Source organism: Salvelinus alpinus, chromosome 27 (genome assembly GCF_045679555.1).
Source record: "Salvelinus alpinus chromosome 27, SLU_Salpinus.1, whole genome shotgun sequence".
Lineage (NCBI taxonomy): Eukaryota > Metazoa > Chordata > Actinopteri > Salmoniformes > Salmonidae > Salvelinus > Salvelinus alpinus.
In genome coordinates, this window is record NC_092112.1 from 18,426,662 (window position 1) to 18,446,048 (window position 19,387).

The window sequence follows — 19,387 nt, forward strand, 5'->3', positions numbered from 1 at the left end:
TTCATTCTTCCTGCTGCCGCCGATATGGCTGGGACAATGCTGGGGGAAAAGGCCCCCAAAAAACTGTACAGACAATGCGTTTCACTACACATCAGTGACATGGCAGGAAACGCTTCGCATACAAGCCAGTGAATACTATGCGTTACAGCTGGATGAGTCAACCGATGTGGCGGGCCTGGCATGTGTCCGTTTACGTTTATGGGGGGTCAATTAAGGAAGACATCATCTTCTGGAAACCAGGACAACAGGAGAGGATATTTTTAAGGTATGGGACAGCTTTGTGACATCAAATGGACTTTGGTGGTCAAGATGTGTTGGTATCTGTACTGATGGCGCAAAAGCCATGACAGGGAGACATAGTGGAGTGGTAATGTGCGTGCAAGCAGTTGCTCCCGACGCCACTTGGGTACACTGCAGCATCCACGAGAGGCTCTTGCTGCCAAGGGAATGCCTGACAGTTTGAAAGACGTTTTGGACACTACAGTGAAAATGGTTAACTTTGTTAAAGCAAGGCCCCTGAACTCTCGTGTATTTTCTGTGCTATGCAATGATATGGGCAGTGACCATGTAACACTTATACAACATGCAGAAGTGCGCTGATTATCAAGGGGCAAAGTATTGACACGTTTTTTTGAAATGAGAGATGAGCTTAAAGTTTTCTTTACTGACCATACTTTTCACTTGTCTGACCGCTTGCATGACGACAAGTTTCTCTGAACACTAAATACAGGCACAGATTGTGTATGGAATATGATTTAAGACTGAGACTCTCCAATACAACCGAACATTGCAGAGTTATGAGCATCCTTTCAAGCACACCCTTCTCATTAACCTGTGGCGAGTTATTCACAATTTCCGATGATCAAATGAAGGTGTATATGTAAGATGGCTAAATAAAGAGCAAAATTATTGAATTATTATTTGAGCCCTTGTCCTATAACAGCTCTTTGTCACAACCCGACTTGTGGGAAGTGACAAACTCACAGTCCATTCTTATGTTTAATAAATGTATTGTATAGTGTGTGTCTGTGGCAGGTTTACAATGATGGCAAAAAACAACATTTGAGAGTGCGCTGACCCTGGTGCTAGAGGGGGTACACAGCTGGAGGTTGAGTGTTTGAAGGGGTACGAGACTATAAAACGTTTGGGAACCACTGATCCCTGCCCTAATGCTTGTTCAATTTGGAAGAAAAATAGTGTTCATCTGGAGAATGTTGAGACATAGGCTGTCTTAAATATGTAAATAGCCCACCCTTTATGTTTTTTCTGTGATTTTAGCAAAAGCTCTGCAATCGGGAAGTGTCAAAGTCAAGAAAACAAGACTTTCCCCTGTGAACAGGAGGATTATGGATGTCATGTCTCCCGTGTGAGCCATCAGAAATTAAAGGAAATTGCTCTGTAGATCTTGTGCATCACCGCAGCCAGCATAGTTAATGTTTAACGAGCCGTTGGCATAGTGGAGTTGGCAAGGCCTTTCACACAGGTACATGTTATGGCTACGGCCCTGTGTTTTGTACAATCATGTGACATAGCAAGATTTTATCCTGTGTTTTAAGCCTTATCCAGAAATAAGAATTACATCAAAAATTAAAGCAATTGTCTGAGGATGGTGCTGGACCATCTGACATAAAAAGAAAATGAGACAGTTTGACGAAAAAGGTAGACTAAAAGGTAGTGAAATGACGTTGCCACGAGCAGATATTGAGATGCAAGAACTTTGCTCTCACGCAGTCACACGGTATCTGCGCAGTGTGGTAGCCAAAGCACCAAAACAGCGGAGAAGTTGAGCCTCACACTTCAACGCTCTTAGTTGTTGCGGAAATTTACCAACTATGCTTCATACAAGTCCAAATCCAGGCATGTTACTTGACTGCACAAAACTCAGGACCCTAGTTATGTGCCTTTTTTAGTTTTCAGGCCTCGTGAAACATCTGGCATTTTTAAAAATGTCTTTTAAAATGACAACAGAACAGTTAACGGTAAACACTGCTTGTTTGAGCTTAAACACTCACCTGTTTTTGTCATAGAGAGCAGCTATAGGCCTAGATGTAAGTATTATTTTTTGCTTTGTTAGTGCCTGAGATTGCTTTATTGACTTTGTTGCCTAACCTGTGCTGGTAAAAGTCAAATGCCAACCCTCTTGTTTCTACAGCGTCCTCCTGAATTATTGGCACCCTAGGTAAATATGAACAAAAAAGGCTGTGAAAAACTTTAATCGTTGTTTGTCAGCTTGATCTTACTCAACATATCATATGAATCTAACCTTTAATTGAGTTAAACACATTTTACAAGAAACTATTTTATTCAAAAACATGCATGCCAGTTATTGGCACCTCTACAAATTATTTTGAACAAAATCAAATTGATGTATATTCAGATTTTATGATTTGTTAATTTTAAAGTTCATCTGAGTCTTCGGGAACCTCATGACTTCCTGTTTCACTGGGGTATAAATATGAGGTGACACACAGGCTAAACTCTCTTTGTCATCCTTCAACATGGGAAAGGATAGAGAACACAGAAATGAAATGAGACAAAAGGTTGCTGACCTTCACAAATCAGGCAATGGCTATTAAAAAGGTAGCTACAAGCCTGAAAATACCCATCTCCACTATTAGGGCAGTAATTAAGAAATGTAAACCTGGAGCTGTAATGAACCTGCCTGGAAGAGGACGCAAGTGTATTTTGCCCCCACGGACAGTGAGAAGGATGGTTCAAGTGGCAAAGAAATCTCCAAGGATCACAGTTGGAGAATTGCAGAAGTAGGTTACATCTTAGGGTCTCCAAAACTACAATTAGGTGCCATGACCAAGTTATTTGAAAGGGTTGCCAGAAGAAAGCCTCTGATGTCACCAAACCACAAACATAAGCGCCTGGAGTTTGCTAAATGTCATTGGAACTTTGATTGGAACCAGGTTCTATGGTCTGACGAGACTAAAATATAGTTTTTTTGCAACAAACACTAGAGTTGGGTTTGGTGTAAAAAGAACCATGGTCATGCAGAAAAGATCCTAATTCCCACTGTGAATGAAGTATAGTGGTGGATCTGTGATGTTGTGGGCCTGTTATACTTCCAAAGGCCCTGGGACCCTTGTTAGGATACATGGCATCATGGACTACAAGTACCAGGAGATTTTAGGTCAAAACCTGTCTGCATTTGCCAGGAGGCTAAAACTGGGTCGTCGTTGGATCTTCCAGCAGGACAACGATCCAAAGCATACCTCCAAATCTACACAAATGGTTCGCTGACCATAGAATCAAGTTTTGCAATGGCCGTCCCAGTCCCCTGACCGAAACACCATTTGAAAACCTATGGGGTGAGCTGAATAGGAGAGTCCAAAAGTGAGGACCAAGGACTGAAGGATCTGGAGTGTTGATGTATGGAGGAATTGTCTCAAATCCCTGGTCTTCTCCCACCTCATCAAGGAGATGACTCAGACCTGTTATCTTGGCATCTTTTTTGTTCATATTTTCCTCGGGTGCCAATAATTCAGGAGGGCAATATCTACTAGAGATAGCATTTCACTGCACCTGCGATAACATCTGCGAAACGGTACGCAACCAATAAACTTTGATTTGAGTTTGAGTGTTCTTTGAACTCACGTGTGATAGGGAATTATAGGTCATAAAATATCCCGGGGTCAGTTGCCACAGTGAAGTGATTTTACTTTGTGCATTTCAGTTTTGAAACAATAACATTTCCACATGTAAGGAAAATGTAATGATACAGTAGCTTAGTGGCCATCTGAAAGAAAGGGGGGGGGGGGAATGTTGCTTAATGGGTGGGAAAAGGAAAGACCTTCCAGACGAAAGGCAGTTTCCATTATGACAGGCATATCCTGTTCAGCAATGCCTCTCTTCCTCTCGCTCTGTTCTCGATCCCATCACCCACAGCAAAGTTTGAGTGCTCTCTGTCCAAACATACTGCACATTATGTGGTTCAGCCAGCCCGTCACTGACTGAGGCCTCTAAGTGAGTTAGGATGTTGTCAACATGGCACTCTCTATTAGAGCCCGACCGATATATCGATTCACCGATATTATAGGCCGATATTGGCCTTTTACCGCTATATCGGTATGGGACGATAATTCAACCAATGTGTCATAAATAGGATGAATAAACATATCTCATGCTTATCTGAACACTTGCGGACATTCTCGTGATGTCATTATTGTCACAATGTATTAAATCAGCATTTGAAGCATACTTATTGAACAATTTCTCTTTTGGATGGCAAATTCTGAAAATTCACTGTGGGAAAATTACACTTTTTAATTTCCCCGCTGTAAAACAGTATATCACAGATATATTGGTATCTGCAAGTTTTGTCCCCAAAGAAATCTGTATCGGACAAAAAACAAGATTAACTTGGGCTCTAGTCACTATTCATTACTGTATTACAGCATTGAACCACAAACACTGGACATCTCATTACTGTATTACAGCATTGAACCACAAACACTATGGACATTTCATTACTGTATTACAGCATTGAACCACAAACACTATGGACATTTCATTACTGTATTACAGCATTGAACCACAAACACTATGGACATTTCATTACTGTATTACAGCATTGAACCACAAACACTATGGACATTTCATTACTGTATTACAGCATTGAACCACAAACACTATGGACATTTCATTACTGTATTACAGCATTGAACCACAAACACTATGGACATCTCATTACTGTATTACAGCATTGAACCACAAACACTATGGACATCTCATTACTGTATTACAGCATTGAACCACAAACACTATGGACATTTCATTACTGTATTACAGCATAGAACAACCACACATTCTTCCCTGAGTCTAAATACTGTATGTGTCCAGGAGAGAGATGGAGCTTTAGGTCGCGTTCACGTTGTCATGCTGCGTTACACAGTTGCTAAACTAATCATCAAGCAATCCCCACAAAGTTAAGTGTCACTATTCCAAAGCTATACAATATTACAGAGAACAAGTTAATTATCTCACCTCAGAAAATATTTCTAATTTTGTACTTCTTGTTCACTAAATGCATGCTAATGTTAGGTTTTTGAGCTAGTGCACAATTGGCTCCCATTCACGCCTTGGAGGAGAGCTGTCCTTGTCCCAGAATTGCCGGGAATGCTCCGCATGGCTCATTGACGACATATGGGCAATGTACACAATGGGCATTAATACAAATCCAGTGGAGTTTCCCATCTCCTCAAAAGTGTCTCTGGTACTATGCCCATAATTTTTTCCCCAAGGCTTTTTCATCCTGATACCGTATCAGTTAAGATCCATAACCCTACTGCTAGGCTAGGCTAGCCCAACGCTGTGCTGTACTGTTCTGTCTGGGCGGCTGCCATAAGTGCTGTTTGTAGCCTGGCCGGGATTAGGTTTGACAGCTCTAATAACCCTGCACACACTCACCGTCTAATCCATAAATGGCTTTATGACAAAGGCTAGAGTGACTGGGCTGGCTCTATTGAGTTTTATGTCAAATGCCCGTTGATTGGAACAACACTGACTACCTCGAACTACCAAGGTTAAGGGCTTGTAAGTAAGCATTTCACTGTAATGTCTACACCTGTTGTATTCGGCGCATGTGACAAATAAGATTTTGATTTGAAATTGTGATTTTTAAAATCGGATCTCTGGGTCCTTGCCTGTGTTTAATGTAAATTATAGTCCTCACATCTCTGTTTTCACAGGCTGTGTAAGCATTTGGCCTATTATGATTTGAGGTACAGTATGGAGTGTTTACTAAAACCTACTAAAATGTTCCATTAGGATTACTCTCAACTGCACCTATTGTATCAGTGTTCTGTTCTGTGTTCTGTCACTATACACATAAGCCAAGTACCTGTAAACTTGTCGTCTTTCAGAAAATTTTTGTTTGGCCTTGCACTGAGGATGTGAATTGAGGCCTCTGTATATTGTATAGTTTGGCTCTGTTTCAGTCAGTATTGACATCCAATCTGCCCATGAATTTTCATAAAGTTTTGTACTTTTCTCATGTCATGACGGGTCTTTTCCTAAGTTACATTCAGTCGGGCTGCCTTGGCAACAGTTGACTGCAGTTTGTGGGTAATGTTGTTTAGGCTACAAACCAGGCAAGCTTTTGTTGACATCGATACCATGCGATGGTTGTACAGTCGCCCCATTTAGGAGTCTTAAGGCTAAATGACAATGTAGACTAAATGTTGTTTCCATGTCATCTCTGGTTCCAGATGCAACCTCCACGGAGCAGCAGGAGCTGTTCACCCAGAAGCTCCAGCAGTGCTGCATGCTGTTTGACTTCATGGACTCTGTCACCGACCTGAAGAGCAAGGAAATCAAGCGGGCCACGCTCAACGAGCTGGTGGACTACGTCTCCACCAACAGGGGCGTCCTGGTAGAGACAGCCTATCCGGAGATCTCAAATATGGTGAGTGGGCTCCTTACACTAACAGCCTTTTCACGCTACTGAGTAAAACTGAGCTGAGACTAGCTGTACGGTGCTAGCCTATTTACGCATCCTCTATAGTTGCTGAAATGGACAATGGACAACAGTTTGTGTTAGTACAATAGTGTGAAAATGGTATACCAGAAAACTATTTTGTTTTGTCACGGTGAAACAATTAAGCACCCTGTCCCTGACATAGAATTTTCATCGAGCAACATTGGGAGATTTTATACTCCGGACTCCGACGTTGCTTGTCCTAATATTTCTAAATTTCTTATTTCCATTCTTTTACTTTTTAGATTTGTGTCTTGTGTATTGTTAGATATTACTACACTGTTGGAGCTAGGAACACAAGCATTTCGCTACACCCGCAATAACCTCTGCTAAATATGTGTATGCAACCAATACATTTTGATTTGAATCTTTATCCTGGATAGAATGCTACTAAAAAAGGAGAGAAAGTGGTCATTTAAAACATGAACTTCAATTGTAATCAGGGTTTGAATGAAGAAGAAAAAGTACTGGGGCCTCTCGAGTGGCGCAGAGGTCTAAGGCACTGCATTGCTGTGAGGTGTTACTACAGACCCGGGTTCATTCCCGGGCTGTGCCACAACCGGCCGTGGCAGGGAGTCCCATAGGACGGCGCATAATTGGCCCAGTGTGAACCGGGTTATGGGAGGGTTTGGCCGGGGGGGTCTTTACTTGGCTCAACGCACCCATAGCGACTCCTTGTGGTGGGCCGGGTGCCTGCACGCTGACCCCATTCGCCAGTTGTACAGTGTTTCCTCCTCCGCGGCTGGCTTCCGGGTTAAACTGGCGGGTGTTAAGGAGTGCGGTTAGACAGGTCATGTTTCGGAGGACAAATGACTCCACCTTTTCTTCACCCGAGCCCGTTGGGGAGTTGCAGCGATGAGACAAGACTGAAATTGGGGATAAAAAGTGGGTCAAATACAAAATAAATATACATTTAGAAAAAGGACTGATTTGCTCATGGCTTGGTTATCAAAACAACTTTCCATACTCACAAAAAGCTTATTTCTCTACGATGTTGTGCACGAATTTGTTTACATCGCTGTTAGTGAGCATTTCTCCTTCACCAAGATAATCCACCCACCTGACAAGTGTGGCATATCAAGAAGCTGAAAGAATGATAATTACACAGATGCACCTTGTCCTGTGGACAATAAAAGGCCACTCTAAAATGTGCAGTTTTGTCACAAAACACAATGTCACAGATGTCTCAAGTTTTGAGGGAGCGTGCAATTGGCCAGCTGACTGCAGGATTGTCCACCAGAGCAGTTGCCAGAGAATTGAATATTAATTTCTCTACCATAACCTGCCTTCAACGTCATTTCAGAGAATTTGGCTTATGGAAGCTCATCTGCTTGCTCGTCAGCCTCACCGGGGTCTTGACCTGATTGCAGTTCGACTGTTGTAACCGACTTCAGTGGGCAAATGCTCACCTTCGATGGCCACTGGCACACTGGAGAAGTGTGCTCTTCACAGATTAATCCCAGTTTCAACTGTACCAGGCAGATGGTAGACTGTGTGGGCGAGCAGTTTGCTGATGTCAATGATGTGAACAGAGTGCCCCATGGTGGCGGAGGGTTATGGCAGGCATAAGCTACGGACAACGAACACAATTTTATTTTATCAATGGCAATCTGAAGGAACAGGTATACCGTGGCAAGATCCTGAGGCCCATTGTCGTGCCATTCATCCGCCGCCATCACCTCATGGTTCAGCATGATAATGCATGGCCCCATGTCGCGAGGATCTGCACACAATTCCTGAAAGATGAAAATGTCCCAGTTCTTCCATGGCCTGCATACTCACCAGACATGTCACCCATTGAGCGTATTTGGGATGCTCTGGATTGACGCGTACAACAGTGTGTTCCAGTTCCCGCCAATATCCAGCAACTTCGCACAGCCATTGAACAGGAGTGAGACAACATTCCACAGGCCACAATCAACAGCCTAATCATCTGTAACTCAGTAAAATCTTAGAAATTGTTGCATGTTGCGTTTTCATTTTTGTTTAGTGTAGATCTTGAATAGGAACAGCTGTCATTCTTCGAGATGTGAAATGAAAGGGCCTTAGGATATAACCTTATTGCGCACTGTACACAGTCGCTATTCTCTGAGCAACCTGGGAGAGAGGCAGTGCTCCCAAAGCCCTCACACACCTTCAGCTCCAGTCAGACCCAAAGCTTACCCAGGCCTCTTAATCACCTCGCTCATCCTTTTGCCCTTGTCTCAACCCTCACCGCTAGCCATGGTCCCAGAACAGACAGAGAAGGACGACCCAAACGTCCCCAGTCAGTTTCAAGCACTCCTTCAGTTCAGCACTCCTTCAGTTCAGCACTCCTTCAGTTCAGCACTCGATCATCAGGATTCAGGAAGCAACTAGCTGTCTCTTCTCCATGCCACCTTGAACTACTGTCTCTGGCATCCACTGCTTTCCTCTGCTATGTGAGGGGCTAAGCAGTATATTTATTGCATTTATTCATTGATATATCAATCAAATGTATTTATAAAGCCCTTTTTACATCAGAAGATGTCACGAAATGCTATACAGAAACCCAGCCTAAAACCCCAAACGGTAAGCAATGCAGATGTAGAAGCACGGTGGCTAAGAAAAACTCCCTTGAAAGGCAGGAACCTAGAGAGGAACCAAGCTCTGATGGGTGGCCAGGCCTCTTCTGGCTGTACCAGGTAGAGATTATAAGAGTATATGGCCATTAACCTCTCTCGGGTATGTGGGACAGTAGCGTCTCACCTCGTCAACAGCCAGTGAAACTGCAGGGCACCAAATTCAAAACAACAGATATCTCATAATTAAAATTCCTCAAACATACATGTATCTTACACCATTTTAAAGATACACTTGTTGTAAATCCAGCCACAGTGTCCGATTTCAAATAGGCTTTACAACGAAAGCAAGCCAAACGATTATGTTAGGTGAGTGCCTATTCACAGAAAAACACAGCCATTTTTCCAGCCAAAGAGAGGAGTCACAAAAAGCAGAAATATAGATAAAATTAATCACTAACCTTTGATGATCTTCATCAGATGACACTCATAGGACTTCATGTTACACAATACATGTATCTTTTGTTCGGTAAAGTTCATATTTATATCCAAAAATCTCAGTTTACATTGGCGCGTTATGTTCAGTAGTTCCAAAACATCTGGTGATTTTTATGAGAGCCACATCAATTTACAGAAATAGTCATCATAAATGTTGATGAAAATACAAGTGTTAAACATTGAATTTTAGATCCACTTCTCCTTAATGTAACCGCTGTGTCAGATTTCAAAAAAACTTTACGGAAAAAGCAAACCATGCAATAATCTGAGTACGGCGCTCAGACGACAAAATCAACCCAAAGAGATATCCGCCATGTTGGAGTCAACATAAGTCAGAAATAGCATTATAAATATTCACTTACCTTTGATGATCTTCATCAGAATGCACTCCCAGGAATCCCAGTTCCACAAGAAATGTTTGTTTTGTTAGATAATGTCCATCATTTATGTCCAAATTCCTCGTTGTTCGCGCGTTCAGTAAACCATCTAAACTCACGACGCGCGTGCAAGTCCAGCGGAAAGTGTGGACGAAAAGTCCAAAAAGTTCCGTCACAGTCCGTAGAAACATGTCAAACGATGTATAGAATCAATCTTTAGGATGTTTTTAACATAAATCTTCAATAATGTTCCAACCGGAGAATTCCTTTGTCTTCAGAAAAGCAAATGGAACAGAGCTCGCTCTCACGTGAACGAGCGTTACGAGCTCAAAGCATTCTGCCAGACCTCTGACTCATTCCCCTCTCATTCGGCCCCACTTCACAGTAGAAGCATCAAACAAGGTTCTATAGACTGTTGACATCTAGTGAAAGCCTTGGGAAGTGGAACATGACCCCATTTCCACTGTATCTTGGATAAGCAAAGAGTTGAAAACCTACGAACCTCAGATTTCCCACTTCCTGGTTGGATTTTTTCTCAAGTTTTTGCCTGCCATATGAGTTCTGTTATACTCACAGACATCATTCAAACAGTTGTAGAGACTTCAGAGTGTTTTCTATCCAAATCTACTAATACTATGCATATCCAAGGATCTGGGCCTGTGTAGCAGGCAGTTTACTCTGGGCACGCTTTTCATCCGGATGTGAAAATACTGCCCCCTACCCCAAAGAAGTTAAGGCCAGATTGTTCTTCAAGATGACCAGTAGGGTCAAATAATAATCCCAGTGGTTGTAAAGGGTGCAACAGGTCAGTACCTCAAGAGTAAATGTCAGTTGGCTTTTCATAGCCAAGCATTCAGATGTCGAGACAGTAGGTGTGGTAGAGCGAGAGAGAGAGTCGTTTAACAGCAGGTCCGGGACAAGGTAGCACGTCCGGTGAACAGGTCAGGGTTCCATAGCCGCAGGCAGAACAGTTGAAACTGGAGCAGCAGCACGACCAGGTGGACTGGGGACAGCCAGGAGTCATCAGGCCAGGTAGTCCTGAGGCATATATCACATTTTAAGGGTGTGTCAGACAGAATAATTGTTTATCCAGATGTCATTTTATGGGATTGCTATCTAGGAAGATCAGCCCTGCATTACCTGACATTTGGCGTGTACCATTGCGCCAGGCAGCCACATTATACATTAGCATGTCTACTTATTCTCAGCTTACTTAGAAAATGTTCTGCACTTGTTATTCACAAGCTAGAATTAAATGGGTGATATACTTGAACATTATTAGTAATAGGTAATGACATTGTGAGAGGTTTTATAGTGTGAATATTATCTCCCTATTCCAGAGTAGTGTGGGATAACAAATGTAGCCCAGTTAGTTAAATCAACAATTGTTGGATAACTGGATATGTACCTATATTTTTGTTGTGGTGAGGCACATCTCCACTGCCATTTTGACTCATCAGCATATGAATTGGAGGGATTGTGTCGCCGCCCACCAGCCAGGCAAGATATGGCTAGATGTTTCCCATCCTTCCATTGTTTTCATCTCCACGTTGATGGTTAATCACCAATCCAACATGGCTGCTCAAAAGAACAACAACCAGGAACTAGACTACCTTTTCAGTTCAGGTAGCAGATAATGGACCCTAATAGGTATTTATTTTGTTGGTGTTTTATATTAACTAATATACACTGAGTGTACAAAACGCTCTTAGGAACGCTCTTTCCATGACAGACTGACCAGGTGAAAGCTATGATCCCTTTTTGATTTCACTTAAATCCACTTCAATTACTGTAGCTGAAGGGGAGACTGGTTCAATAATGATTTTTAAGCCTTGAGACATAGATTGTGTATGTGTGCTATTCAGAGAGTGAATGGGCAAGACATAATATTTAAGTGCCTTTGAACAGGGTATGGTAGTAGGTGCCAGGCGCACAGGTTTGAGTCAAGAACTGCAACGCTGCTGGGTTTTTCACATTCAACAGTTTCCTGTATGTGTCAATCAACAAATGGAGGCTGTTCTGAGGGCAAACTCAATATTAGGAAGTTGTTTCTAATGGTTTGGACACTCAGTGTACATTGGTTCTAACTTGAATAATTATTGGTTTACAATTGTACAATTTATGCTACCCGTATATAAAAGTCACGAAAACTGTCGGAAAGCCCCACACGCTCTCCCCGGTTTTAGCTTGTCGTCTAGCTGGCTAGGTTTAGGATATTTACCAGCCCATACCAGTGATAAACGTAGCTATGTTATCGACATATTATGTTATCGTACACAAACAAAATCAAGCTCACTTATTTTGCTAGCTAGAAAGAAGTAGCCACAAATTCATTCAGAAACAGAGGAAGAGGAATGCTAAATGCGTTATAGCTAGCTACTGTTAGCATAGAGGTACCAAGCTAGCTCTTTCACTTACCCGATTGAGGTCCATGCTCTCTTAAGCCACTGATAATGTTCGGTCTCTGCTGGTGCTGCTGGCTGTTTGACATGCTTTAGAAGCCACATTGATGGTAGGGACAGCATCCACTTTGAGAAGGAACTTCTTGCTGAACCCCTAATTCCATTGTTGATAGCCATGGAACTTCTCATGGATAAAATGTGTCCCTCAGTAGATACCCAATTTGCTCGCCTCATTCTCATATCCCACTTTTTTTTTAAACTTTTGTCATTCATCGTGGGATTTTGTCCCGAAGTTAGAGCTGATTTGGCGAAAACCTCAAACCCAACTTTTTGAACAACTTTGTATTATAACAATTGATTTAAGAGTTTGTAATTTGGGAATGTTTTCTTGGTGTTCTAAGTTACTATTATATGCATTGAGAAATAAGTGCTACACGTCCTTTAACCGCCCTGGTAGAGCTTTCACATGTAGTTTGATTATTTAGATGACAGGCTGGGACATGCGTATGACGGAATCAGTGAGTTGGCCAAATGTAGCGTTCAGTTGGTTGCGTAAGTTGTGCTTAACCCACCTCTTTCACAGGTAATGTGTATGTAACGGGAAGCATCCTATTAAACTGTGGAGTGTGGATGAGTAGCTCTGTCTTTTTCTGTAATAGGTAGTCACTCTTGAACACAAAGAAGCCTGGCCCGCCTCTAACAGCCTCACAGTGACTCACACAGCGTTTACAGTGCCACGGATACGGACTCACTCGGCGGCGCTGCCAAGGGAACCGCTGATTACACACAGGGATAGGTTATCATCAGGACATCCTTAGCTGCCACGGCCAAGGGGACTGCAGGTTACTTGTCTGTCATAGGTAATCGTGTAGGCATCCTTCCTAGGAGGGGCCTATAGATTTCGATGTAGCAAATCGATAACATACACATCCAGGGACCGCTGCTTGACTATACTGCTGTATAGGTTGTTGACTTGTCTGTCTTGAGTGTTGATGGCTCTCTGCCTGTAGAGTAGCCTCACAACTGGGCATGTTAGGAGGAGCAGGGCCTCTGAATAGGGTTCGTCATTAAAGTTGCTCTCACCAACAGCACCCCATCTATCAGTGCTATTTATCTGGAGGCCGAGGGCTGCTCTGAGCGAGAGGAGGAACCATGGTGGACAGATGGGCAAGGGCGTCCTCGGGATTCTCCATTCTCTGCATCCCATGATAATGAAGTGGTGGGTGTTGAAGTGCAGTCCATTATGCCCGAGCCACAGCGACCGCTTTGATCATTGAGGCAATGGAGAGTACAAACAGGTAGATCATAAATGTAACCATGGCTCTCGCTGAAAAAAGCCTCTGCCCCTGGGTGCTGATAGATGAAGGGTTTAGCCTCTGTAGTTGCCCACTCTGTTTGACACACGAGCAGTGTAATATGAAAGACAATCTTTACAGCTGCACAGCTGTCTCAGTTCAAGGTGAAGAATGTTTGATTGACTTCATATTGTGTAGGCCTATGATTTTGCCGCCGCCTTTTGTCAGCGATGAGGATGGGAGGACCGAGGGCTTACGCAGAGATACTTTCAGAGCTCTGATTTACATTGAATTCCGTGAACTCTGGCATTTATGGTATAATAGGTCCATTAAACTACATCTATAACTGGATGATTCATCTCTATCCACACCTTCTCTATCCTTTTCTTGCGCCCTTTTACTCTTTTGTACAGCACCCTTTACTTTATTTCACTCTCTTATATACACACCACACACAGTACAGATTTAGCGTGATACCACTGAGTGAGTGGGGCGTTGCTGTGTCACACACACAGTCCCTCAATGACCCCACACAGAGCTTAAAGCCTTCTGGTGCCATTAGTGCATTTCACTTACAGTTATCGACCCCAACCCTGGATAGAGACACACCCCCCTTCTCTTTCTCTCTTCTTTTCTCTCTCTACCATACACTCTCCTGTTCCCTCTCCTTCATTTCTTTCCTTGTGGTCCCAATCTCCCACTGTGCATTTTGACATGTTTGATATGTGTGCCGTGAAATAATAATAGTCATGTCCATGCAGGGGGTAATCAAAGTACATTCATGGTATGACACCCTATTTTCAGACTAACACAATCATATATGAATGAAAAAAAATATGCAGGTATTTCCTCTGGAAATTGAAAAGGGGCTGATGTTACAATAAATCAATTATTATACAGCTACATTATAACATTACAGCAAGAATGGCTTAATGCTGCTACAGCAGCACAGCAAGAATGAGCTAATAGTGCTACAGAGCTAATAGTGCTACAGAACAGAGCCAATAGTGCTACAGAGCTATGAGTGCTACAGAACAGAGCTAATAGTGCTACAGAGCTAATAGTGCTAGGAACAGAGCTAATAGTCCTACAGAGCTAATAGTGCTAGGGAACAGAGCTAATAGTGCTAGGGAACAGAGCTAATAGTGCTACAGAGCTAATAGTGCTAGGAACAGAGCTAATAGTGCTACAGAGCTACGAGTGCTACAGAACAGAGCTAATAGTGCTACAGAGCTAATAGTGCTGGGGAACAGAGCTAATAGTGCTAGGGAACAGAGCTAATAGTGCTACAGAGCTAATAGTGCTAGGGAACAGAGCTAATAGTGCTACAGAGCTAATAGTGCTAGGGAACAGAGCTAATAGTGCTACAGAGCTAATAGTGCGAGGGAACAGAGCTAATAGTGCTAGTATTTGTATGTGTGTCTGTGTGTCGCAGTGGTTGTTATCAGCCCGGGCAGTTGTCTTGAGGTATTTGGCGTCAGGGCGGGATGAGTATCACACTGTTGCTTTATGTCCCGCCTGGCAGCCCTCCCTGGAATGTGGCCCATGTGACACCACCAGCAGCCAATCAGCTGCATTATACCAGGCTAGAGAAATATGCCTCTGAGTGAGCCCAGGGGAAAAAAACTCCCATTTCTTTCACTGGCTTGTTTGGGATCAGCTGGACATGTTCAGCACAGGGTGGTGAAGAGAATGCACCCAAAGCATTGATATGAAGCTGTGTTCGCTACTCTCATCTAACACATGAAATCACATCATACACAGATTACATCAGTTAAGGGAAAACCATATAGTCTAGAAAAAGAGTTGAACAATTTGTCCTAGTTTTACTAGCCTCGGACCTGTGTCCCCCACTCTCCACTTTACAAACCGAAGCAGAATTTGATTGTTCAATACAAGGTTATTGTCCAATGTGTATTTTTCTCTTTCTTTCTGTCTGTTAGTTTACTCAGTTTGGTGTTGGGTGTCCCTAATTGAGGCTGTCGGTTAAGGTCCAGTCCTCCTTGAACACCTTAGAGAGGTGACTGGAGCGTCGTAGCTGCAGATAAAAGGCTTTGTCACCGGCTGTAGTGGGTTGTCTGGCGTCTTATCCCGTATCCATGGCAGAGCGGCCCCACACCTAATGAGATCTGGCCAGATTAAACCCTGAATGGAACTACACAGAGATGGCGGAGCGAGGCAGGGCTGCACCTGTAGACCATCCAGGGACCCAGAGAGGTGTTATTGAGGTAGAGTAGGTTCCTTGAAGTGACGGACAGGAAATTCAGTACCACCCTGAATACCACTTCAAGGCCTGTCTTCAAGACGACTCTCTTAGGCACAGCACTACAGTGTCATTAGTTTGAGCAGCTTTCATTCTAAATGAGACATGAACTTGGGTCAAGGAAAGGCGAAGCACATACATAGTTATTCTCGAAGTAGCTAAACAATTCAAAAGTAATTCCTGTACATACTTCCAACAATTTTCCATCTACTCCCCCATGCTATTGTTCAACACACTATCTGTGTGTGAGAGTGGCAGGGATGTGTGACTGGCTGCTTATTTGAACCCCAGTGTGACTCTGTCTATAGTCTGGATCATTAGTCTCCCCCATTCCCCTCCTCCCTCCCTCTTCCCAATGTCTCTTTTTCTCTTCTTCTCCTGATGGTCTCTGTCTATTTCCCTGAATAAAAATATCTGTTTCCAACACACACGTACACTGTCTCTCTCTAACATCCACCCACCTCCTCCACCAAGGCAGTGAGATGCAAGACAGTGTCCAACAGCACCCCGTTGCTTTAGAAACCTCGGCCAGTGAAAGGAAGACTCTAAAGCGTTCTTTACACCAAGAAGATCAAAGCGACCCAAGCTGTTAGCTCCAGCTAATTACATATGGCGCCATCTTTGTAGTGTGTGTACCGTGCACTCTCGGAGCCTGTCTCAGCAGTGGGCTCTGCCTGTCATGATAATGAAATGGTATAACAGCACTTATGTGTTTAGCGTTGCACATTGTTCAATGGCCGCTGCCAGTGCCATATTTCATTCAATGTATGGTTCAGTGGGCTCAGTATGTTCAGTGTTATCCAGCCACCTCTGCGGAAGGCTAATTTTATAGTCAATTAAACTCTAAGGAAATGGTATAGTAAGTAGCAGCAAGCTCTTCGGCATCTCAAAAGTTGCATTACTGTCAGCTGAAGAATGTTTTACTCCTTCGTCACCCCTTTAGAGCTGTGTGGCTTGTCAAACTGACAATAGGTAATTGGGTGTTGTCATACACACACACACACACACACACACTGTGCAGAATGGTAGCACTCTTGCCAGCCTCTCCGTCGTCGTGTGTGTCACTCCAATTCCTCCAAGGCTAAAAATAAGCCTCTGCTGCAGTGATCGTGGTGGTGATGACCTGCCTCCAAACCGAGTCTCCAGCACAGAATTGTAATGGGGAGATGTGGCTGATGCAGAATCCTTAATGGATTTATCTTTGCCCCCATCCGTTTTGATTCTATTATTCTCTGCCATTCGCCACGGTAGATGTATTGAAACATGCTTAGTCATAATCAAGTAAAGAGGAAGTTGTCCTACGCCCCCTCTGTAAATTACTGCCAGTTGTGTTTATGCAGCACAGCATGAATATGATTTGCTCTCCTGGGTCACGTTAGCTTTCAAAAGTCTTTAGAGTTGACCTTCTAATTAAACAAACAGACAATAAATACATGGCTCCACTCAGTGTTGTAGAATGCAGGAAAATGCGGGTCAGTTCAAGACAGTGCTATGTGAATACTTCGTTTTCTTTACCCAATGTCGTTATAATCACATGCAACAATCATTTGTAGTCTGAATGATATTATAGCCGTAATGTGCTTGTAGCCTACTCGACACTGTTGATGAAATACAAACACAATAGGAGCGTTGGAGAAATGACACGCATCTGATTAATTCATTATGAATAGGATTAATTTAATTTCATTATTTTACATTTTTAATTGTAACCACAATGTAACAAATAATTAAACTGTGGTTCGAACTTTAGCATACAAACTAGTGTGAAAACGTCAGCATAACAAACATTGTCAACATAAATGTGCGCCTACTTCCTCATCTCCCTCCTTTGCGCTCTGTTTTCTCCTTGTCAAAAAGGGTGCGTGCCCAAGCAAAGTAAACATTTCAGGACTCCGGTGCCCCTATTTTAAAAATTGTCATTAGTCTCTGGGTGATCAGTGCCTATGCAGGAGCATTTCTTGGGTCAGAATTTGGTTCTGGCAGCTGAATCCCCTTTCAGCTCAAACACTGGACACGAGTAGGACCACAGCATGCGCTGTGAGCTGAGCGTGTGCTGGGAACACGTTCCAAATGCCACTGACTGAGACTCCTGCCACATACACCCTCCCCACAGACCGGCAGATAGAGTACAAGTGGTTTGGAGGATTGATGAGACGTTTCGGATAATTGCAGCGAGTCTATTAAAATATTAAAAGCTGGAACTTGAAATGTTATGTCATGGTCAGTACACTTGCGTTTTCAGAATGCAACACATATTTGTGCTTTTTGTTGTTGTGCGAAACATAATTCTAAATAATTGTGCTTTAGCTAGGCTACATCTCCATGGACTGTTAGAAATGAGTGTGTGCTACATTTCTATGTAAACAGCCCACAGGCCTCGCAAATTCTTTCTAACACACAGACGCATGAACACACACACACACACACACACAGAGACGTATACATGCGTTTGATACACACACACACACACACACACACACACACACTACTCCGGATTGTATGGATTGGGTTACCTCTGTGAACAGTCGTTAGATCATACAATGGTTTTACTTTTCCTACAGTGCCCTCAGAAATTATTCACAACTGTTTTTTTGCACAATTTGTTGTTTCAAAATGGGATTAAAATGGATTTAATTGTACTTTTTTTGGTCAATGATCTACATAAAATACTAAAAAGAATCTGAGTCCATGCAACTTATTATTTGACTTGTTAAGCATTTTTTACTTCTGAACTTATTTAGGCTTGTCATAACAAAGGGTTGAATACTTATTGACTTTCAACTTTTCATTTTTTATTTGTTTGTAAACATTTCTAAAACATAATTACACTTTGACATTATGGGGGTATTGTGTGTAGACCAGTGACACAACATGTCAATTAAGTCCATTTTAAATGTGAATACTTTCTGAAGTTATCTCTTTTATTTGTGGTACCTAACTTTGAATGCAGAATTTAAACCATTCTGTGAGTGTGTTTAGTCAGGCCTTCTTTATATGTTGGACATTTTTGAGCGGACTGAACAATACAATAAAACTGTTTCCATGCATCCTAGACTACATTCGATTAGGCCTGTCCGTAGTTTCTAGTTTTTCAACAGAAACTTGTCTTTCAGTCCCAAGATTTTGAGGAGAGCTGCATCTCCCTCTTCTCTCCTTCAACCCTCCCTGTATGTTTTGGATTGTTCTGTGGCTGTGTTCATGATAAAGCAAAGGATCCCAGCAGATAACAGCCTACTTATCGTCCCTCACTCAGCATATTAGTGGAGTAAACTGCTACTGTTCTCTGGGTATTAATACAATGATAGGAGACTTGCAGCTTTCATCTACCTGTATGCAAGGGAAGCCTCCCTCTGTTTCCTAGCTGCAGTGCAAGCTGTACACATCTACATTGGGGAAAAGATGTGTAGCTGAAATTGTAATTAATTTTATGTCTTTGTTTTGATTTAAAGTTAGTATAACCTATTGATATGCAACCTGGTCACTCACTACTAATTTCCTAGATATCTTCATTTTTCTATAAAGGCCTAG

At 42.6% G+C, this 19,387-nt stretch overlaps 1 protein-coding gene across 1 annotated transcript in view; it reads left to right on the forward strand.

Moving 5' to 3' along the window:
- The window catches only part of ppp2r5a (protein phosphatase 2, regulatory subunit B', alpha isoform), an 83,885-nt gene that overhangs the window by 32,082 nt on the left and 32,416 nt on the right, over nucleotides 1–19,387 (forward strand). Inside the window, exon 2 of the mRNA XM_071369615.1 lies at nucleotides 6,216–6,412. Within this exon, the coding sequence (XP_071225716.1) occupies nucleotides 6,216–6,412 (197 nt within the window). The remainder of the gene's footprint in view (nucleotides 1–6,215; nucleotides 6,413–19,387) is intronic.